The 24,474-nt window shown below is 38.0% G+C and overlaps 1 protein-coding gene across 2 annotated transcripts in view; it reads right to left on the bottom strand.

Moving 5' to 3' along the window:
- PTPRQ (protein tyrosine phosphatase receptor type Q) overlaps positions 1–24,474 on the bottom strand; it is a 143,572-nt gene that overhangs the window by 101,017 nt on the left and 18,081 nt on the right. For both annotated transcript variants that reach the window (XM_087765815.1, XM_087765814.1), the window contains exons 13-22: positions 21,347–21,497; positions 20,736–20,842; positions 20,148–20,245; positions 14,421–14,583; positions 11,517–11,777; positions 8,468–8,628; positions 7,420–7,531; positions 6,642–6,868; positions 2,612–2,681; positions 323–522 (exon numbers count right to left, since the gene is read on the bottom strand). In XM_087765815.1, the coding sequence (XP_087621941.1) occupies positions 323–522; positions 2,612–2,681; positions 6,642–6,868; positions 7,420–7,531; positions 8,468–8,628; positions 11,517–11,777; positions 14,421–14,583; positions 20,148–20,245; positions 20,736–20,842; positions 21,347–21,497 (1,550 nt within the window). The remainder of the gene's footprint in view (positions 1–322; positions 523–2,611; positions 2,682–6,641; positions 6,869–7,419; positions 7,532–8,467; positions 8,629–11,516; positions 11,778–14,420; positions 14,584–20,147; positions 20,246–20,735; positions 20,843–21,346; positions 21,498–24,474) is intronic.

Here is a 24,474-nt window from a genome sequence, read left to right as displayed (position 1 = left end):
AAAACAAAAATAAAAAAAGCTGAAAAAAATTCAACATTATCTATTTCATAATTTTCTGTTAAAAGGACACCAAATTGACCCTTTCTTAATATTTTTACTTTGATTAAACTGAGCTTTTCAAGGAAAAGTATTCCATTTAAACTATATTGGACAGAAAGGTTTTTCTTCAACCATTATATCCTGCCTTGGGCCTAAGTTTGTAAAGTATTTGGGATTGTTCTGAAAAGCAAGCCTCCAAATTTTTTATGTCTCAATATTAAAATGCAAAACTGTATTCTGTGGCATGAGTCTATTTCTAATTTAAAAGGTTTATAGCACTTACATTACATTCTGGTAACCTCCCAGAGAGAAGGTCCTCTACTTTAACCAAGACATCTTTCACTACAATTCCACTTCTTGCATGTTTCACACTAATCTTGAAACTAGTTATCTTTCCATTTGGTTGCCGAGGGAGAAACCAGATCAGATTTACAGCTGAATAATTTAAGGCTTCAACTGTGAGATTCACTACTTTACCTGGAGCTTGAAAACAAAACAAACAAAAGCAGTGAGACATACTTTTCTTCTCAGCACTGGAAAAAAAAAAAATCCCTTTTTTTTTTTGGTAATGCCATTTCTAGCTTCCAAACCCTGAAGCAAAACCAACCATTCACAAACACATGTAAAGCTCTTTTCCAATCTAGTTTAAGTGAGAAACCTAATTATTTCAGTCTCATAATAATGTAGTAATTGGTTTGGTCAACTTAAAAATATTCTTCCTAGAAGCAACTCATCTACTGTGTCAGAAGTAGCAAATTTTTGACCACTTTTGTTTGTTTAAGTGTGTATGACAGCACTGGGTGTTTTATTTCACTTTACCTGTGTCATCTTTTCACCTGGATATAGATTTTTGATAGCTTTAAATAGCCCAATTTAATTTGAATATTCACTATTACTACAGAAATGGTATTCTTTGTATCAGTGACAGTTTCCAGGTCCTTTTGTCAGAGCATCTGTATTAAACACAGCACAAAGGAATGGGATGCAGCATCTAAACAAGATTTTACAAGCTATATGAACCTTCCTGACAATTAAAGCACTGTAGCTCTCTCTTCGTCCTGTCTCCATGGCACAGGCAGTAGAAATTCCTGTGATAGCTAGCCTTAGTACTAAGGAGAAAACGGTTACACTGCCTTAAAAATACACCCATATACAAGTGTTCACAATTACAGATCTTCCGCAGCTGAATTGAGACAGATCCTCCAAGCCTCATATTCAGATCTTGCTTAGGCCCTGCTAAAACTTTTGCAGATCTTTCACCCTCTTCCCCCTCCTCCCAGACTACAGCCTTTATATTTAAATAATTTAAATTAAATAATTAAATAACTTTCCTACTTTAAACTATACCTCTTTATGTTGATTAAGATACTGTGGTTTCTTTAACCTTCTTTAACCAAAGCAAGAGTTAAAAAAAAAGTTCAGAAGGTAAAAGTATAAATGTAGTATCAGTGACACAGAACTCTCACCTAGAATTTGAAGAAACCTTCCATTTACATTTATAATAAGGGATTTTAGCTTTAATAAAATGTGAGCAGAAATGCATCAAAAAGTAAAAAGCTAATGTTCTCATATGGAGAAATGCTGATGCCTCTGTCAATCATGAGTAAATAAAGCTCAGGGAAATAAGGTTTTCTACCAACAATGATATACAAAGAATAGTTAAAAACAATGATTTTGCATAGCTCCACATGGCAAGTTTACTACCCCTTCTCATATTTCTTTTCATAACTCATTGCGTTATTGCAGAAATCTGATGCAGAATGATGATTTCCTGCCATTAACTGAGATGTGACACTCTGTGGTTTGCACAGCTACAGAAACCAGCCAGGAGTCCTAAACACAGAGGTATGGTCACTGCCACGGCAGCACAAATTCTATATTCCACTAAGACTTGTTTACCCCAACGTAACTGGCCTAGTGCCAGCTCTTCAGCCAAGGCTCAACTGCTCCTGGGGTGTGAGCAAGACTACAAACACTAAATTAATAAAAATTATGCAAATTCAGACTATAATTACAATTTTTTGATCTTCAAAACCATCAAGTCAAATTTTCATTTCAGCCATGAATTATAATTTTTTTTTTTTTGCTTCAGAATTAAGAAGTAAAAACTTAATAAAATACATTCTGTGCTGGGCTTTGTAGAAAAGGCACTTGACTCCAGCACTAAACAAATATGGCTTGACATAAGTAGGCAATGCCAGAGCTGATCCCACAACAAAGTCTGTCTCCTAGTACTACTGCAGGCAACAGCAGATGGGTCCACTTGATAGGTAGCTCTGCTCTCCTGTGATCTTGCTTTCTGGAAGCAGCCTACCTAGAAACTGGCTTAGGAAAACCCCAGTAGAAACTGACTTTGCATATAAGAAAACCCCGTATGTGCACACTCTAAATGCTGTTACTAGCAAATAGGACAAAATGCACCTCTTCCACTGAGTGAGAGAATAAGAAAAGAATTAAGATTTTGTTCTAAATGCATCAGAATTTGTTAAAATATAAAATCTGCCATGGATACTTTATTTGAACAAATTAGAGCAGCTTTAATTAAAATAATTAGGAGCTTTATTAAAATTACCACTTTCTGCAGTCTGAAAAAGAAAAGGATCACTAAATACTCCAACACCAGCACTGTTCTCAGCAGCAACCTACAGAAAAAAAAAAGCCACGTTAGAGAATCTATAGGATATATAGTTTCGTGGACTATGGAAATCTTAAGGATACACAGAGATTCACCTTCTAGCTTTTAAACTATAAATATACTCATGAATGTGCCTTTTATAGCTGTATTATTTAATTTATATTCAACACTTAAATGTTAAAAAATAAAATGGAAAAATTATAAAACAGTGTAAGAAATTGAGAAAACCACGTGTGACTATCCACACTTCGAAAGTGCTGAGTCCCTATTTTATGCTAAAGTCAACAAGAATAACATCAGTAACACTCCTTTTCCTTACCACAATTCACTTAAACCAGCCTCCCCATTCCTATTTTACTCAATCTATAACTTAAAAGAGTAAAAGGAAAATACGTCCTTTTTTATTTCTTGAACTCCTGAAGGATATCAAGAGCAGGTCAACCTCCCTCAGAGCAGAAACCCAAGGAAAGCATATCTTTTGGCAGAAAGACAACAGGTCAGGGAACCAAGGATGCACTTTATGGTAGATGTGCCTCAATGCTCATGATCGTAGCAGTCTTCCCACGGAAGGGCAGTACATTGAGACTTTGGTAGAATTTATGGACATAAACACAACAATGATGATATTTGCTCTGCAATATAGGACTTACTGACAATTTGACTCAGTGATGGGCTACGGTGTGCAATACTTACAAAGAAAGAGGAATGAAGTCTGACTCTGTATTTTGAAAAGAAGTGACAGAGACAACAAAAGGTAAAACATGAGCAAAATTCCAACAGTGATGGTGGGAGGTGTGTGAAAGAAGAAGCAAAGCGAAAAGCTCGCCAGTGAGGTTAAAGCTGGCAGAGTCATTCCCTCCCAGCAGTGTCAGGTAACAAAGGTATGGCAGTGGTGCTGAGGGAGCTGACAGTGCAGACTGTGGGGAAAGCGGGGTGAGAGGGGGCAGATGTGCAAAACTACGTGTGGATCATAGCAGAAGTGACAGGCACCATGCAGGGGATAACGAAGGGCAAAGAGAGTGGAAGGACCCAGCAGGCCAGAAAGGAAACCTGTTCTAATCATTTCTCAAGACTAAACTGTGCATCTTTCAGAAGACTGTAAAGCTATTTAAACAAAAGCACTAAGCCATGGCAGATAAACTACAGCAAAGAAATACAAGGTAACATGGAAGACTTAATCTAGGATGTAAAGGGACACATATGCCTACCATCACTTTCCAATGCAGTGCATGCTCTGCTTGGTGAAGGAGAATCTGTATCACTGGCCAGCTCCTTCCTAAGCCACACAAAGACCCCCTCCCCATGCACACACACCTCATGATTCCAGCCAACCCTACCTACTTCTGTGTCACAGAGAGAACAACTTGAAATGTCCTTAAGCACTGATAAATTCCAGAGTAATTGCAATAGCTGAGGAAATTACCTGGAGATCTTCAGGGGGCTGACAGGCAATCAGAAAATTCTGACACTATTAAAATGACTTATAAATCTAAAGACATGTCCTCACCTGAACACTGATTTTTTGTTATCTCAAAGTAGGTGTTGTAGACAGGGCCCAGAAAGGAAAACTAGCATTAAGACAGACATGGAAACTCCCATTTCTTATGTGTAGTTTCAAGAGAACTGAAAGTTACTACAACATAAGTATGCAAAAATTTGCATGGTAAAGGTGTCAGCTACACACACTAATTAGCTCTGAAAAGAAATCAAAATAAATGCTTACACAATGTACTGTTAGCTTCTAGAGATCACTGACACAAAGAGCCATTATAGAAAAAAGCTTGGAAACATTTAAAAAGGACGTTTACTATGCAGATAACAAAGTACTATCCAAAGTTCAAGTAGCTGCCGTTCACATTTGGAAAAAGTATTAATTTTTATGCCTTGAAGTATGTTGCCATTAATTATTTAAGTTTAGATAAAAATCTTGAGTGCATATTTTTTAAAAATTATCAACGATCAGATGTTCAAAATTATCCATAGCTCTCCAACATTTAACAAATTATCATTTGTAACTGCTATTTTTCTAAAAATGTTTTTTTCATTAGATGTAAGAAATTAAGACTGGGCTGTTACAAACAGATTGGAAACCCATATTCAAAGCTTATAAGCTTTGTTGAACTGTACTGTCACAATATTTATCAGAAAGAATTTCACAACAGGACCAAGCCAGGTACCCTAAAACAATAAAGAACTTTCACCCATGCAAAAATCAAGAGCTACTTTTAAATGACACGACAGACTCCAAAAATTAACCAAAGAACCACAAGAAATTGCTCAAGAGAAGGAAAACACATGATGTTTCTTTTTGGCCACATCTGTGCAGTAGAAAAAGTGTTTCCACCTGAGGTGTTATTGAATCTGTGAGGTTGCTTGTGGGTCAGGCGGTCAGAGCACCCACCAAAGCAGTAGGTAACGTAACAACCCTTAGCTTGCCAACAGACTTTTATTCACTCACGAGAAAAGCCGTGTGGTCCCTGCTAGACAGAGGTTGTTGGGTCACAAGTCACTGTCCTGAGTCAAATTCTGCTCGAAGATCAATGTTTCAGGCACCATCAATGGGAAGGATTGCCTCCCATACATATCAACAAAGGGCAAATTATTGCTAAGTAAAACACATGATTTAAAATGTCTCACAGTCTTCCTAGGGAAGATTCATATATGGAGCAAAGAACAGAATTTGCAAAACCTTTAATAGTGAACCCCACACAAGTGCTACTGAGGTACACAGAATTGCAAACTGAATTCTATTAATAACTTCATTTGTGCGAGGAAATTAATCTGCTTAGAGTCTAAGTGATAATACTTTTCTCAAATAGTAGCTGAACTTTTTTTGTGGTTTGTTTTTTTTTTTTTTTTTTAAACAGATGACTGGAGACAGGAGATCAAAGGATAAACATTTCTCCAGCTGTGGATATACTGGCTTTTATCAGCATGGTCATCACAACTAGATTCACAGTGAGCAACTTTCCCACAATGGCAGGCATAATTACAGTTTTACTTTCTTACACACACACACCACCCTTACAAAGAATCACTGCCCAGCCCTATTCCTAGTCTGGTCAACTTCAATATTTTTTTTAATAGCTTTCCACTGTATGAACTTATATGATATGGAATGAAGCAAATCAAACACATAATTTCATTTCATTCTTGATATTGAAAAGAAGCACCTCTCCAAGGTTCTTACGAAAGAGTAAATCAGGTGAAGAACTGCTTGGCAAATATTGCCAAGAGTATAGCAGTTCATTTCTGTCCACCTGAAGTCATTTATTGTTGAAGAGTTCAGAGATGGATCAGGAGTGTCTAATCTCAATGTAAACAAATTCTACATATAGAAGTAATGAAAATACATGCACTGATTTTGGCAGTAGATACTCACTGTGAATATCTAGGCAATAAAATCTATGGAAAGGGAAAGAAAAAGGTAGGTAAACACTAGGTAAAACTCCCAGGCTTAGGGAAACCAGGCTAAGGTGTTTACAGGCTATATCTAAAGAGATATTCAGGTAAGAAAACTCCTTCTTAAACTAATTACGTTTAAAATCAAAGAAAGAAGTATGTACCTACATGCTCTTCTGGATCTGGCTGAGATGATTTAGAAAGCTACGTGTAATATCCAAAGCGCACCACTGATTTGAAAGATTAAATCCCAATGAAGATGAAGAAGGATTTAGATGTTTTTGAAAATTCTGCCCTTTGTTTTTTACTTTTTACCACATAATGGCATATGTCAATAAGAACATCAATAGAAGAAACTACGTTTTAGTACAATTTTGGTTGGAAATTATTTAAAGTAGATTTAAAAACCACTACTGTAAACAAATACCTGGCTAATATACTTTGTTATATGGCAACAGTAATTAGCAAGGTCCTTCAGAAAACACTATATGGACCTATCATAAACTCACACAATTTACAATTAATCAGAATTCAAAATACTAGAAGGCATTCGTGAAGCTTTTACCGTAATTTCATAAGTTGTTCCAGGGTTAAGACTGGTAAGAAGAACTTCCAAACTATCCGGCTTTGTTGTGACCTGTGTATAAGCTGTTTGCATCCATGGGCAGACTTCTTTATATTTAACAATATAGGAGAGAATTCTCCCATTTGGATGCAGTGGTGTATTCCATGACAGCAGAATCCCAGCAGAACCCACTCTTTCACCTGCAAGGAACACAGGGGGACCAGGATCTAAAAAAAAAAAAGTAATTATTTTTTTAATATATATACAAACACACAAACACACACCTATAAAAGAGTTTTTAATTAAGTTTCCTGATAATGGAGACACCTTCACAGCTTCTATAAAGAAATTAAATCTTCTGCCAGCATAAACCAGTAAAACTACTGAAAACTAATGTACTGTTGAATAAACCGCTTTTTTTCTGGCTAGAGTCCTGTTACAAAAATGATTAAATGATTATTAAAGCTTATAAATTGTTCTCCTTTATGCTTTTCTTTTTCTTTTCTTTTTTTTTTTTTTTTAATAGCCAAGCTAATGAATAAATATAACTACAACTCACATCCAGGGCTGCTGCTTAGAAGTATCTGATAGAGAAAATCTCATGCTCTCATAGAACACCTCAGATTCCATGTATTTTTTTATGGTTAAAGAAGATGAAAAATTCTAATGATTGTTCAAAACTGATTATAATTTCTCAGATACTGCTGCACATATAATAAATACAAAAAAGCATAGTTTAAAAAAATGAACAAAATTTCATCAGTCATTATTAACTCACTTGTCACATTTGTTGTCACTGTTCTACTCGCAGGTGAACTGTAGAGTGAAGAAGAAACTGCAGAAACTGTAACATTGTATGTTGTTCCAGGAACAGTATTAGAAAAATCAGCCTGAAATCGGACATAGATTTATTTCTTTTACCAAGAATCACGAAAATTTAAAAAAAAAACCCAAACCCAAAAGTTTAAGCATTGCATTACTGAAAGTGATTGGTTAATAAGCTTTTAGAAATACAACAGTATTTACAACAGTAAAAACAGTAGTTCACATCTGTTAGCTACAGGACAGTATTTTGCCATCTTATTTAACTACCCTCCATAAGATTTGTATAACATTCAATATTAAAGAACAACAAAATTAACTATTAATTTTATCACAGAATCACCTATCAGTATATCTAGAGGTTTTTCTGTATCATCATCATCATCAAAGTAAATATGAAGCATTATAAAATTCCTTTTTGAAAGAATAAACACAAAAGCAGCCTGAAAAACAAGTTTTTGACCCTTACGCTAGCCCATCTTTTGAAATAAACATAATTAACAACTTTTTAGCAAGCATTTATATAAAATACCTGTATCTTTGCAGTTCCAATAAAAAACAAAAGCAAAGCAACCTGAACAACCATTATTTCTGTTAATATTATTATATTCTCCAGACAGCAGAATCAAAAAGTGCTCCTATTTCTTTTTGATGGCTTAGCAGTGAAATGTTGCCTGCATTAATGATTTAAGCACAGGTCTTCCTGGCAAGTACACAATTAATGAGTCTGTATTACTCAATAGCTCTGCCCTTCCTTTGTTAAACTATTCATGAACCCTTGGATGACTGGCTGTATCCTTCTAGCAGACTTAAAAAAACCCTAAATTCACTACCTGTTGTTAAGTAACAAACTATGGATGCTGAAATTTGCTCTCACCAATTTTTTATTAATACTTTCAGATTCATATTTGCATTAAACAGCTAAGGAGGCAAGCTTGAATTCCACATCAGCACAGTGCATAAGGAAAAGCTGGCCATGCAAGTCCTGTAATAAAAGCACATACCTGATACTCCCTAACTCCAAGATCTAGGATAACAACAGAACCATGATCAGGAATAAGATCCACGTGAAATCTGTCTACATGTCCATACGGTAGTCTCCAATACAGTGAAAAAGAATATGATGAAACATTGAAGAATTTAAGTCCTTCTGGTTTTGCAGGTTCTGAAAGACAATTGTGGAATAAAAAACATTAACTTAAATAATCCGCTTTACAAATATATTAGTAGTTACAACTGAATATAAAAGCATCCAAGAACAGTTTACTTGCTACGTGAAGGACAATTGCTCATTAGCCTGGATACAGCAGTGTATTATACTACAGTTGCTATACTACCTCTGAGACTTGGTTGATAATCTCCCAACTATGCTGTGCAGACATCGCCATTCACAGAGAGGAAGCTCAAGTATCTCTGCCCAGTGTTCAGTTAACGAAGAATCTCTGCACAGACCTGGTGTTTCCGCTGTCCTCAACCTTAGCATACCAGTTAGTGCTACTACTGTCATAACTAGTGCTGCTGTTGAAATTCAAGATATAGCTGGTGCTTGTTCTGTTGCTAGCCACAGGGTTGTTAGCTCTTTCGTACTTTTCATGTATTTGGAATCCCAGTAATTCCATGAAGTCTAGTGAGTCAAGTCCCCAGAATTTGGATGTTTTACTCCTTTTATTAAAGCTAAGTTTCTACCTGCACCTGTCACACCATCTCACTTTCTTCTGCTTTTAAATGCACCTTTAAATCTATATCATCCACTCTAAGCCTAACAATGAACTAGATTTTAGCTTCTTCAATATGCCATTAAAACATTATCTACCTATAATATTGTATACTTTATCCACCTGTGCAATTTAACTCCTTTCTACTTTGGAAAGTGCGCACAGCTAACGGCTGTCCCTATGCTTATCTCCCAGACCAAGCCCAGTCAGTGAGTGATGCTATTAGTCACATTTCAGATTCACCACTACCCTTGCGCTCAGTCCTCTGTCTGCCTTACTAATATGGTTCTTCAGAATTTAGACTAAATCTTCTAGTACTGTTTATACACGAATGTCATACCGTGCAGTCTGAATATCATATCATTTCCATCCTGAAAGAGCTCCACTCCTTTCTTATTTACTATAGACCTGCTTAGATTATATATCTTTCATGAACTCTTTACACAGACTATCCAAAGTTGCAGAATTGTTTTCAGACTCCTCCAGTTTTGCCATTAAATAATCTATATGAAATATTAATATATCCAAATATTACCTTTAGATTTCATATTCGGTCTGTATTTGTTTTATATGTATGATTTCAACTTGTTGCTTTATTTTAATACTAACAGAACAACAACAAAAAAATATATGTGGAGGTGTGCACGTGTAACTGAGACCATAATTTCTTCCTTTTAGTATACTTTTATAAATGTAAATCCTACTGTTATCATCAGTACTATTATTTCCATGGATCTCAACTTCCTTTAAAGCTGGATTTTACGCTTATAGAGGTCTTTTTATACAGACCCATGATTAATCTCTGAGTGTATAGTTACCACAGTACTTAAAGTCATCTCTTTACCTCAGTTAAATTACTTCTGACTCAGCAATAGAAGAGAGCATAAAAAAGTCCTCATGGAAAGAGAAATTTAGTCCCATGAAGCTAATGCTCTCTCTACTATTATCCCGTGATTGAGAATTACCCTTCCCACTGACACTGAAAAAAAGCCTCAGTTCTACCTGAATCTGCAGATTTAACCACATCATCAGGGAATGCCTACGTGAGCATGGTTCACTTGAGCCTCACTGCACCTGCTCTCCTACAGTCCTTTCTGTGCACATGCACACACACTTCTTACCAGCAGTGGTCAGCATATTTGTATAAAGTATACAGCCAGAATATTTGTGTAAAGCATAGTCAGAACAATTTGCTGTAAATTTCACAATTTCACCTACAAAAATACTACTTAATGTCTGCAATATATATTCTGAGTGAGTGTACTGAAAATTAGTTGAGGTTGAGTAGATACATCAGTGAATATGGAGTGCAAAATACAACATGTTAATTTTTCCAAAAATTAACCATTATAAACCAGCAGGCTCAGCATCGCAATGTAATCTCAATACATTTAAGTAAAAGGAAGCACAATTAGGTCAACAAAACTGACATAAATCTTCTCTGCATTACAAAAAAATATTAATTGCAATTAAAGTATTATAGCATTGCAGTCCTAGTTTAAACTTTAAAAGACATACAAGATTTTTTTCCTATTAATTTTTCCCTCAAGGCATTACCTAAAACAAATGCAAGGATTTTTACCCCTACGTCACTTTATTTTAAAGGCTCTCTTTGACCTCTTGGTTCAGTCCCCCTGAATAAGGCAGAAGCACCAACAGTTTGTCAAGCACTGATCCCAAAAGCAGACATACAAATGTCATGACACTTGGTCAAAGTAGTCAATCAATGACAACTTCCAACACTTCTCAGGTCTCTCTCATACCACCATGTCATTGCCACAAAAAACCCTATAAAAAGTAGTATAAGAAAGTAGTAAAATAAATTGGTTAAAGTAGTTATGGCGCATCTTTCTGCTCTTTAGATTTCATCTGTATTTTACATTACAGTAAACTGCAGACACAAGTCAAGATTGACATTTTACCCTACTAAATTTTAATCACAAATCTAATAAGAAACAGTCATTTAATGTAGTAGTTTACAGTAGTTTACAATCTACAAACATTTGTAAACCTGTTTAACTTCACTCACTGCAAAAAAACTACTGAAATCAGCTAAGGTAAAACTCAGCTGAGTTTGCAGGATAAGACCTGAAAAATAATCAAAATACTAAAAATGGTCAAAAGAAATGCAGCACAGCTAAAGAAATTGCGTTTCTGGTAGTCTATTACTAGATGCAGGTCGAATAGGGTATAAGTAAAGTACGTCCACAACCATAGCAAACTATTGCATGCAAGATCTCTTGAAATTCCACAAAAAGAGATGTACAAAGCTAAATGTGCACTGTTATTGACAGCTACCATTCACCGGCAAGGAAAGAAAGCAAGAAACCATACAGACCTGTTACAATTTCAATGAAAGCAGAAGCTCCTTCAATATTTCCTCTTAGTCTTTGCAGTGTGAAATTATAAATGCCCCCAGCGGTCAGGTCTGTAACACTGAACTCAATCAGTGCTCCTGGAATCCTGAACTTGTTTATAAAAGTGCTGTTTGATAAAGATGCTTCATAAGAAGTGAAGTCAGTCTTGGTTGGATTCCACATTAAAGTTGCAGAGGAAGTATTTACCATTTTTAATGCCAGACCGCATATCCCAGCTGGTTCTACAGTAAAAAATATTCAGTTTAATAAAGAAAAAATTAATGCATAGCCCTTAAAATGTAAGAAAAGTACCACCTTTCAAAAATAAATGTTTTTTACTTAAATGATTTGAGGGTTCACAGCATCATGAAATATTCATACAAATTTTATAAGAATGTTTGTATGGATATAGAGTAAACAGTGCCATTATGCTGCACAGGGTAAAGCCTGGGGATGTACCTTTTGTGTGCACTATGTAATTTATGGAATAAAATTCCAGACTTATCAGATCTTCTGTAAGAACAGTAACATTGCTCACTGGTGAAACAGAATGACAATGGAACACTTTGTAAACAGAAGCAGAGATTTCATTCAGTTAGAAGTTTTCTAAAATACATCATAGGCCATATAATTTGAGAAAACTGACAAGGTCACAAGTGGCGTTCCCCAAGGCTCAGTATTGGGGCCAGTTCTGTTATCTTTATCAATGATTTGGACAAGGGGATCAAGTGCACCCTCAGTAATTGCAGACGACACCAAGTTGGCCAGGAGTGTTGATCTGCTAAAGGGTAGGAAGGCCCTACAGAGGGACCTGGACAGGCTGGATCGATGGGCTGAGGCCAATTGTATGAGGTTCAACAAGGCCAGGTGCTGGGTCCTGCACTTGGGTCACAACAACCCAATGCAACGCTACAGGCTTGGGGAAGAGTAACTGGAAAGGTGCCTGGCAGAAAAGGACCCGGGGGTGCTGGTCAACAGCCGGCTGAATATGAGCCGGCACTATGCCCAGGTGGCCAAGAAGAACAATAGCATCCTGGCTTGCATCAGAAATAGTGTGGCCAGCAGGACCAGGGAAGTGATCGTCCCCCTGTACTCAGCACTGGTGAGACTGCACCTCGGGTACTGTGTTCAGTTTTGGACCCGTCACTACAAGAAGGACATCAAGGTACTAGAGCGTGTCCAAAGAAGGGCAACAAAGCTGGAGAAAGGTCTAGACAACAAGTCTTCTGAGGAGTGGCTGAGGGAACTGGGGTTGTTGAGCCTGGAGAAAAGGAGGCTCAGGGGAGACCTTATCGCTCTCTACAACTACCTGAAAGGAGGTTGTAGTGAGGTGGGGGTTGGTCTCTTCTCCCAAGTAGCAAGTGATATGACAACAGGAGACTGCATCAAGTTGCACCAGGAGAGGTTTAAATTGGATATTAGGAAAAATTTCTTCACTGAAAGGGTAGTCAGGCACTGGAACAGGCTGCCCAGGGAAGTGGTTGAGTCCCCATCCCTGGAGGCATTTAAAAGACGGGTAGATGTGGTGCTTAGGGAGATGGTTCAGTGGTGGACTTGGCAGTGCTAGATAAACAAATCTTAAAGGTCTTTTCCAACCTAAATGATTCTATGATTCTATCTGCTCACGTAGGGATACAGTAAATTGCATAGTCTCAGTGATTATCCCTTTTTCCTTATTAAATATTCCTTTTGGTTATATTAAGATTCCTAAAATCATAGATAATTATTTACAAATAGCACATCCATTAATCTGTGCAGCATGGCTGTGGTTAGAAAAGAAAAATGTTTCCATTCCCCCTGAAAAATGAATCTTCCAAATTATTGATTTGTCTTGCTTGAAGCTTACTGAAAAATATTAGTTAGCATAATCCCATTAAGGGCTGGGTTATTCAGCATGAAAAAAAACCTAAAGGTTTGCCATTAAAATGATAGAGTAATCTCTCCATAATCTAGCCATATACTGGACTCATCCACAATACTCTTGAAAGTATTTGCTTGAGGATAAAAAGAAGCTTCAGGACCATGATGATGATTATTCTGCTGCACTTTTCATTAATAAGAATCTGCAGGACTAGATCTGGTTTTTTTCAGAGATTCACTCATCTTTGAATCACTAAGTGCAGAGCCTTTTTGATTATTAACTGGGTTAAGGAGTTATAGTCCAAACAAACCACAGAAAACCCATCAAAGAAGGGAGGAGGTCTATGACATGCATGTGTATAATTCTGGCAGTTGATTTATTTTCTGATTACACTTAGCTGCTCTTTATCTGCTTTGGCAGTCTGGAATCCAATATAAATCTATTCCTTCAAATCTCTGCCACAAACAAACTCTCCTCTTTTTATGCTGTATCACAGAAGCATTGGAAGATCCATGTTTGCTCAGAGACAGAAAATGAGTGCAAGACACAGGTTAATTTTCTGGACCTTGTTAAGCTATCTGAAGCACAATTCCTCTTACTCTTTTAAGCATTCTGTGGCATTCTACAGGAGCAATCGTCCAGTCTTAGACCATGGGCTTCCAAGAATTTAAGAGAAGCAGAAAAAATTGTAAACAAAGTGCAAGGTAATTCTTAAAGTATAGGATGCTATTCTGGCAAGATCTTACTCTGCTAGAGCTGGAAGAATTTTGTGAGTTCACCTCTTTTTTCAAATGGGTATCTGTAATTATGTCTAGACTCCTCAACTTCAACCCAGCGAGTTACATACATGGCTCCTGTTTAAATAACTATCACAAAAGGAAGCGGAAATTGCCCCCAAAGTTAAAGTTTCATTTTGAACTGTGTGACCCTTTTGAGTCACTTACATACAATGATTTAAATGTCTCTGAACATTTACTGTTTTTCAAAAAGAAAAGAAAAGACAAGTTATAAGGCATTTCCTTACTTGTGATGACTTTTTTCTCCACAGCCACAGAGGAATCCAAGCCTTTAACTGTCCTTAACTGAAAAAAGTATTCTGTCCCAGAGGCCAGATTTTTCACCACAGCTCTGCTGTCATAAACTGTTCTAGTAAGCAGCTTTTCATTATTCATCAGATAATATGAAAGCTATGGAAGAAAAAAAATTTCTTATATCAGACTATTTCACTTCGTAAAAGTACTGTTCAGAGATTCCAACTACCTGTTTACATAAAAATATTTACAATATTTTCCACATTTTGAAGATGAAAAAAAAAATCAAGAATACAGCTTAAGCTTTATATTATGTTCCACAAGGTTGATCCACTACTTACTCAAAGATTCCTTAATAGCCCCATGGTGAAAGCAGTGACTTTAATCGTTAAAAGTAGATGGATGAAGTGAAGTTAGGTCACAGCTTACAGGTGACATGTTTTTGCCCTTGGAGGAAGGATAATAAAGTGTACCCTGACTACTGTCACACAGCTGTGCTGATGAGCTGTACAATTAACTACAAGATAGAAAGAATGAGAACAGCCAAGGGGTAGCAGGATGAGATATAATTTTTTTTATTCTAAAATGGAGACACTTGTGAAATCTCTGTACCTTTCTGGCAAAACAAACAAACAAACAAACAAACAAACAAAATGAAACAAACCCAACCAACCAACCAACCCCCATGCACTGTTCAGAGCTGAGATTATTAAAAGAGTCCCAAGGAATCAGCCACTCAACTCTGCTCACTGGTATACCTTGAAAACTCACTTGTTTAGAGCCACTGCACACAATAAAAGTGCTGGAGATACCAAGTAATTGAAATTTGGACACTTAACTCCTAGAGGCTGTGAGGATTCCTTCTGACCTCCGGGCAACTCTAAGGTGAGAAAACAAACTCCTGTGCTAGTACTTCGTGTGAATATAGAAAAATGTTACTGCAGACTGTTTCCTATCTCCACTAGTGAAAGGCAAGATGCACACTGTGTCTGCCCTGCAGAGGAGGGCTTTAGACAAGCATCTCCAGCACACACACACGGGTTTCTCAGGCGTGGCAGTCAGTACTGAGACCAAGAAGCTTTGCAACTGCCTACATCAGTGTGTCTTGTCCTGCCACCCATTAGTTCCCCTAAGATAAGAGGAACATTCTACACATGGCAGTGACCTGAAAGCACTTTGGTTCAGCTGCTATTCATTTGGGGAGGAACGATCCGATTCCCCTCTGTATATTTTACCAGCACAGTACCTGTTAATACACACTAAATCTTGGAGACTGTCATTACCTTATTAGAATTACAGCACTGCAAAATGCTAGAAGCAAAGCTATAGATTAAAGATTTACATTTAGTATAAACAAGTTAGGAAAGTACCTTTTGTGCACTCTTCGCTCTACAAACGACAATATATTGCATAGAAAGTTGATGAGCTGGGATAATGAATTTTAAATGATTAGTAAAATGATCCCTTTTATGCAGGTGCATCTTACTAAGCAACCAGTCTACTGAAGCCTTTCTCATTAAAGATTTAAAGATAAGCTCATTTATTCAGACAAAGCACTGTCTAATGTGGCTGCTTGCTCTATGAGATGCTGAACAATAATACTTTGCCATAAAGATCAGTAATACAGATGACAATTACTTTCCACAGGATGGTAAAAATAACCTGACCACACACAGAAGTATATCTGAACTGGTTCAAAACATGAACAAGAGAATTGAATTTAATTTTAAAATTTGTGAAAATACTCCAGGCTACATCAGCAAACTGTGCTGTGGTAGGTTAACTGGCTATTAAATCAGATCAATGCATCTTTACACTAATGAAGAGAGAAGAAATGTCAAGAAACTATACTAAGAATACTCAGATTTCAAGTTTTCAGTAACGATATAATCGAAGTAATGGGGAAGGGGGAGGAAAAGAATTGGACACTGTAATATTGGGGTACAAACTGCGTAACACCATTAAAGCAAAAGTACTTTGTCTCATGGTAGTGCTACATAATAAAGAATATCCTAGTCAAGTAAGTTAATCATTCAAGACTATATCTTGAAATCTTTATTGATTCAAATGACATGTTTAAAGAACACTGCAAAGTTTTATTGACTGCATGACTGTGTTCATACAGCGACTGCAAAATGCAAAGGATAATACAAGACAGACTGCAAAAGACAGGTCACAAAAGAGAGTCTGGTTGAATGTCGTAGTGAAACATGATCCACAGACGAAGTATTTAGATGTCATAGTGGATTGTTTCTGACCAGAGAATTGAAAGAACAGAAATAACTCTAGATTTTGTGCTAAGCGTTGCAAAGGATATGGTTCAAAATACAAATGCTGAAGAGCCACTCTGTAATACCAACCATGAAATATTAGAACTCAGCTTCTTTGCAAGAATAAAAAGTCCAGCATAGTGGCATTTAATTAGAAAAGAAGAAATACTTAAAAATGATCAAGCAAATTAAAAGGAAATTATGAGGAGCACCCGAAAGTGTCATGGTATGAAAAACACTGAAATGCAACTGTAATACATAATACACCGCTCAAAAATTTCACAGAGGGAATGTAGAAATAGCAAAACCATTTGAAGAGTAAAGAGGGTTACTTTAAGAAAAGATATCCTTAAAAACTGGAGATCATGTCAAAACAAGAAAAATAAAAACTATAAACTTGTCTAATTCATGCAAGCTAACTTAAAATAGAATTAAATCTGTCCAGGGACGTCAACGGCAACAAGAAAAGCTTCTATAGGTACATCAGTGATAAAAGGAAGACTAGGGAAAATGTGGGCCCTCTCCAGAAGGAAACGGGAGACCTGGTTACCCGGGATGTGAGGAAGGCTGAAGTACTCAATGACTTTTTTGCCTCGGTCTTCACTGGCAAGTGCTCAAGCCACACCACCCAAGTCGCAGAATGTAAAGGCAAGGACTGGGAGAATGAAGAACCGCCCACTGTAGGAGACGATCAGGTTCGAGGCCACCTAAGGAACCTGAAGGTACACAGGTCCATGGGACCTGATGAGATGTATCCGTGGGTCCTGAGCGAACTGGCGGATGAAGTTGCTAAGCCACTATCCATCATATCTGAGAAGGTGTGGCAGTCCGACTGGAAAAGGGGAAACATAACTCCCTTTTTTAAAAAGGGAAAAAAGGAAGACCTGGGGAACTACAGGCCAGTCAGCCTCACCTCTGTGCCCAGCAACATCATGGAGCCGATCCTCCTGGAAACTATGCTAAGGCACATAGAAAATAAGGAGGTGATTGGTGAGAGCCAACATGGCTTCACTAAGGGCAAATTTGGTGGCCTTCTACGATGGGGTTACAGTGTTGGTGGATAAGGGAAGAGCAACAGATGTCATCTACCTGGACTTGTGCAAAGTATTTAACACTGTCCTGCACAACATCCTTGTCTCTAAATTGGAGAGACATGGATTTGACGGATGGACGACTCAGTGGATAAGGAACTGGCTGGATGGTCACACTCAAAGAGTTGTGGTCAATGGCTCAATGTCCAAGTGGAGACCAGTGACGAGTGACATTCCTCATGGGTCGTTATTGGGACCGGTGCCGTTTAACATCTTTGTCGGTGACATGGACAGCGAGACTGAGTGCACCCTCAGCAAGTCTGCCAACAACACCAAGCTGTGTGGTGCCGTTGACACTCTGGAGGGAAGGGATGCCAACCAGAGGGACCTTGACAGGCTGGAGAGGTGGGCCCATGTGAAATTCATTAAGTTCAACAAGGCCAAGTGCAAGATCTTGCACATGGGTAGGGGCAATCCCAGGCACAAATACAGGCTAAGCAGAGAATGGATTCAGAGCAGCCCTGAGGAGAAGGACTTGGGGGTGTTGGTTGATGAGAAGCTCAACATGACCCAGCAATGTGTGCTTGCAGCCCAGAAAGCCAACCATATCCTGGGCTGCATCAAAAGAAGCACAACCAGCAGGTCAAGGGAGGTGATTCTCCCCCTCCACTCCTCTCTGAGCGTGAGACCCCACCTGGAGTACTGCATTCAGCTCTGGGGCCTCGAGCATAAGAAGGACATGGACCTGTTGGAGCAAGTCCAGAGGAGGGCCACAAAGATGATCAGAGAGATGGAACACCTCTCCTAAGAAGACAGGCTGAGAGAGTTGGGGTTGTTCAGCCTGGAGAAGAGACGACTCTGGGGAGACCTTATAGCAGCCTTCCAGTCCCTGAAGGGGGCCTACAAGAAAGCAAGAGAGGGACTTTTTACAAGGGCATGTAGCGATAGGACAAGGGGTAATGGCTTTAAACTGAAAGAGGGTAGATTTAGATTAGCTATAAGGAAGAAATTCTTCACTATGAGGGTGGTGAGGCACTGGAACAGGTTGCCCAGAGAAGCGGTGGATGCCCCCTCGCTGGAAGTGTGCAAGGCCAGGTTGGATGGGGCTTTGAGCAACCTGGTCTACTGAAAGGTGTCCCTGCCCATGGCAGGTGAGTTGGAATTAGATGATCTTTAAGGTCCTTTCCAATTCAAACCATTCTATGATTCTATTAAGCACAGGGAAGCAGGGCAGAGCAGAAACACAGGTCAGTACAGCAAAAGAGACTGAACAGCAAATTGAAAATGGTGTAACAACTAATGAAAACAATAATTTAAACAGATAGTAAGCTTATCTGGGTGTTGGGGAAGCCACTAGCTGACCAAAGTAAAAAGGGAGCACTCAGTATAGACAAACCCATATAAGAAATAGTAACTGAATTATTTGTTTCAATGGTCAAGGATGTTCCCACACCAGAATCATTATTAATGAACTATGAATTTTGAGTCAAATTGAGCGGTCTCAAATTGAAATGTCCACAGAAGAGTTTTTTTTAAAAAAGTCTGACAGTAGTCAGAAAAGTAGACAGCATGTTATTGCCTAGGAAAGGAATAGGAAGCAAAACAGAAAACACTATTAACCTTTTGATAACTCCATTACGCACCCACATTCTAGGTGAATACCCAGTCTCACGAAGGATATAAAAGGCTTAGAAAAAGTAAAGAAAAAAATAATTAGAGATGTAGAACAGCTTCCACATAAGAATGCTGCACAAATGACAACTGAGAAATTAAAGCTTATAAAATCATGAAAGGTATGGGTATGGTGAATAGGGAAGTACTAGCTATTTCTAATACAAGAACCTAAAGAATACCAAGTGTACTCTTTCAAACAGGGCAAAACGAAATTGTGAAGCATAAAGGATGAAACAAATTCAGAAAAAAACATTCACTGTTTTTCTTATGTATGTCCAGTTTAAACTTATCACTCAGGAAATCCCTAAACTCCTTAGTGCCCAAGGCCGGGAGGGTATGGGAAGTATCAAATGTTTGCAGTTTTGTCTTGTAAATTGCTACATTAAAAAAATTAATGAAATTAATTTGTATTACAAATTTGGAAAGCTAAGGAAAAAAGATTACATTGCAGTTGCATTCAGCCCTTGACCTGTAATCTTTTTTATTGCATGCTAGCTGAAAAATCAGTTTTTGAAAACTTTTAAAAGCATAATTTTATAATATTTTTAAAAAGTGTTATGTAATATGAGATATGTATTTAGCTGATCTTCTCCCATAGCAGTATTTCCCTCCCATACTTATGTGGGTTATGAAGACAAATATTTATTGTTGGGTTTGCAGTACATACAGGATGATAATTTCATTGAGAAATTTAAAAAAAAAAAATGTAAAGGATAGCATTGGTTTCTTCCCATCCTTATCTTACCTGAAACATATCAAATCCTCCTCTTGGTAGTTTCCAGGAAAAATAGACTGTATTTTCTTCTTGCCCAAACACCTGTAAATCTGATGGTGGATCAGGATCTGAGGTAAAGGCAAGAGTGGATGCAAAATTTAATATCAAAACAATCTATATTAATTTGAAGGAAATGAACATCTACAGAAGATATTGCTATAATTCATTATTTTATAGTTCAGTGTAGAAACAGATATCATTTTGTACTTAAGAAGAATATAAGATAAATTAAATTCATCTCTACATATTAGCAATAGAATCAGAAATAAAATCAATGTTTGTAAATTTTTATGGAAAAGTTCTATCATCCTAATATTACTGCTGATTCAGTTACTGGCAGAATCCCATTAACTACAGAGGAAACTTGTTTGTGTTTTAAAAGTTTTTATTTACTTAGTAACTTTCAAGGATTCAGAAGAAAGACATACATGCATTAATCCAGCCATTATGAAGATGCATTGGTTTAATAAGGAATAGCTTTTCTTAGACAATACCTTAAAATGTAACAACTCTAATTGTCTGAAATCATGAAAAGTTATTAATAAACCGTGAACCTACAGGTGCTAATCTTGAGGATGGTGGGGTGACTTCTTTTTAATCCATTGGTTGTCACAATACTGATTAAGAAATCAGTGCCTGGCAGAAGACTCTCAAATTTGTACATTCTACAAAGATTAAAAAAAGAGATTGTGTTCTTTAGGATTTTAAAAATGCATGTATCTTCATATGTTAATTCTTTATAGTATTATGGATATTATTTACACACGATGTGTGTATACATGTGTATATTCTGTCATTCAAAAGCTATTTTAGTATGATAAAATCTTAAATAGCATGCATCACTCTATGGTTCACAGCAAGTTCAAGTACTAGAAAGTCTTAGAAGATTAATTTAAACATCCAGAATGACACACAGGTTCTACTGGTGCTCATTCCAGTGCAGTATTTTGTTTGCTCTTCTTTGCACAAACACATCATATGAGATTTGCAACTTGTTAAAAAATGCAATTCTTAAAATGATCTTTTTTCACATGGGTATAGTAATGTATATCAACTAAAACATCAAATATATATCACATATAAGTAACTGCAGGCTACTTATTTTAAATATAGAGTGAAACTTCTGTTTTGAGTTCATGTCACTTATTTTTTAAAGGTAATCCTCATACCTTACACCAGAAGGTAATATTTTCTTCTCACTGAAGACCTTACTGTTTATTGAAATAACATATCCATCAAACATATTTTGGGCTGGTGGCCAGGTAACAGTTATTGATTCAGAGTCTCTGCTATAGTTCAGATATTTAACTGAGCTTGGTACTGTGTGACAATAAAAAAAATGCATTACTTTTAAAATACATTTTAAATACATTACTTTATGACAGGACTCATGCCATCAGAATGCAATGAAAACTCCAGAAAAACTATGTCATGTCCTTGCTTATCTCAAGGACAAACAGACTAATACTGCTGCGGTAACGTGTATAGGGACTTCTGTTATCCATGAGATCCAGAGCCAAACTGCTTGCTGCTCTGTAACGCTACTTAGTGCAGTTCTGACATCACTGATATGGAGTTCCTCAAAAATGGACAATTCCTCAAGAAAAGAAATGTCAGTATAAGAGGTAATATACTGGGCTGAGACCGAAGTCCTCACTAGCATAGTATCTTGTATTCAACAGTGGCCAAAAGCTTATGTCTACAGAAAAGCAAGACTTGCATAGAGTGATAATCCCCTTCAGTAATCTCCCAGACTGCAGTTTGCAGCCCAAGGATTTCCTGAGCCAGAGCTGATTTCTGTGCATTTAGTAAACCTCAGCAGATTTCTCTTTTATGAATGTCTTCAGTCTCCACTTGAACCTATGACCACAATCATCACACAAAATATCATGTGGCCAGAAGTTCTGTAACTTATCTATAGATTTAATAAACAACCATTTCCTTTTGTTTGTTTTCTACTTGCTCTCTTCTAGTTTCAAGTCCTTAGTTCTTGTAAAGGAAATGTCAGTGAATTATCATTTCTTACTCGCGCCATAATTACCTCTTCATGACTTATCCTCTCACAATTGATTTTACATTACATCCTTGTTCCTGTATCAGTTTTAGCTCAGTGGTTCCTTAAATGCAAAACATTACATACCTCTGATCACACTTGCCCTCCTATGAACCTTTTCAATTACATCTACTATACTTTACTTTTTCACACTAGGGACCTGTTAGAGGAAAATATAACATGCCAGATCCAACAGCCTGAGAGGCCATGTCCCGAGGTCCAACCAGCAGCAAGGGTGAAGCTGTATTCCCAGCAGGCACATGCACACAGAGGACACATATACAGCACATATATACACATATAGGTGGCTGGCCACACAGATCACAGACAGACACTCAGAGCACTCACATGACCACAGACAGCACCAACAGCCTCATCCTGCTCCCCTCTCCGGCTGAATGGAGGTCCACCAGTGAGAATACTTATATACATATGTACAGGGTGGATCTCCCCAGCAGTTAGGCTCAGAGACTCAGTCTGCCCAGTAGATGCCCCTGGATCCCAGTCTCCCCAGTTGCTGGCACACACAGAGAGCTGGCCAGGACTTCCCAAATCCCAACAGGTGACCCCCCTGTGCTCTCGCCCTTAGAGATACACAGATGCTCTCACACCCAGAGCTGGCCCACTCACCCCCTTGCTCCCAGGTCACTTCACCTACCCACTAGCTCATCCAGCTGGATCTCACTAGTGGTCACACACTCACACACCCGCACTCACTCTAGGTGCTGCACCACAGACACAATGGTCTGACTCCAGTTGCTGCACTCACGCTCCTGTACACACACACACACACAGAACAGGAAGGAGCTAGCGATTTAATAAGATAGGACAGACTGTTGATTAGATGCAGGGCACAGTCAAACAAGCAAATCATTTACATGTGATGAGTCGTTTTTATCCTCTTAACCCTCTATTTTCCCACATTTGTTCTTCCCCAAATCACCTAATCCTCTCCCTTTTCCTGCCCTTGACTCCTCCCTTAAGCATCCCATAATAAGTCCTGTGCAATCCCAAACTGCTTTTCCCTAGCATCCTATAACGTGTCCTACACCCCTAGGCAGTAACCCCCCTTAGTCAAAAGGTGATCCAGAGAGCTCCTCCCGATGACCTGTCTTGATGGGCTCCATGCCTGGACATAGGGGCTGATGTTCTTCTGAGACAGCCCTGGGAAGGACCTGGACAGGGTGTTTGTTCCTTGCGAGTCTGCAATTTGGGTTCCCACCTGCCACTGTGTTCCTCTGGGCTTGTGGAGATGAGCCTTTGATGGGCTGATAGCTCCAGTGATGGGCCTGGGAGAAGCCTGGCAGGGTATTATTTTGGCTCCCCTTCTTGCCATTGCCTCTCTGGGCTTCTTTGTGGGTGTGCATGTGAACTTTTACCACACAGCTTAACAGGACCAGAACTGCATGCTGTATTCAAGAGGCAAGAGTACCTGAATTTCTACAGATAATACAGCGATGTTTTCTGGTTTGTCCTATAATCTCTTCTAACATCCCAGCCGCCTTTTACTTTGCTGCTCATCTATATATGCTGATTTTTTCATTACCCATCATATTCTCAAGATATCACTCCAGAGGTGTAACAGTCAGCTCAGAGCTGACCATATATGTGTTAAGTTTGGGTTATTTTTGCCTTGTGCATTGCTTTACACTTATTTAAACTGCATTGCATCTGACATTTTAACATCCAGCCACTGAGGCATATATGGTCTTTTCCACAGTTACTTTGCTAGTTCTCATCCTTACTAGCCTGAGTAGCTTTACATCAGTAAACTCTGTCACCTCTGTGTTTGCTCACTTTTTTAGATCATTTATGAATGTTTTGGACAGAACAGGTCCCAGAAGTCATCTGACAACCTCCCTCCACTGTGAAAACTACTTTTATCTTCTATTTCCTCTTCTTAGGTCAATTTAAAAGACCGGCTGCTTTTTTAAGGGCCACAGTAAGAGAATCTCACTGACAGGCTTTTGGAAATCCACAAAGCATATATCAATTGCATCTCCCTTACCACGTTTGATGGCTCCTTGAAAGAATCCAAAGATGTTTCTGAGGCATACTTTTCCTATACTAGTAAGATCCTTCTTTGTTCTACCTCTAAACTATAAGATACTAAGTAGTTTATTATTAGCTATAACTTTGCAACCAAAAAGCAATGCAATAGTGGATGTACCCCTAGAGTGAAGACAGCCTCAGAACCACTACTGAGTTACTCTGCTAGCCAAGAACAGTGACACTGCTCATCTG

This window comes from Nipponia nippon, unplaced genomic scaffold (genome assembly GCF_047370975.1).
Source record: "Nipponia nippon isolate SJK-2023a ecotype South Korea unplaced genomic scaffold, ASM4737097v1 scaffold_3, whole genome shotgun sequence".
NCBI classification, from domain to species: domain Eukaryota; kingdom Metazoa; phylum Chordata; class Aves; order Pelecaniformes; family Threskiornithidae; genus Nipponia; species Nipponia nippon.
Note: the sequence above shows the minus strand (reverse complement) of the source record. Positions and strands in the feature narration are given on the sequence as shown.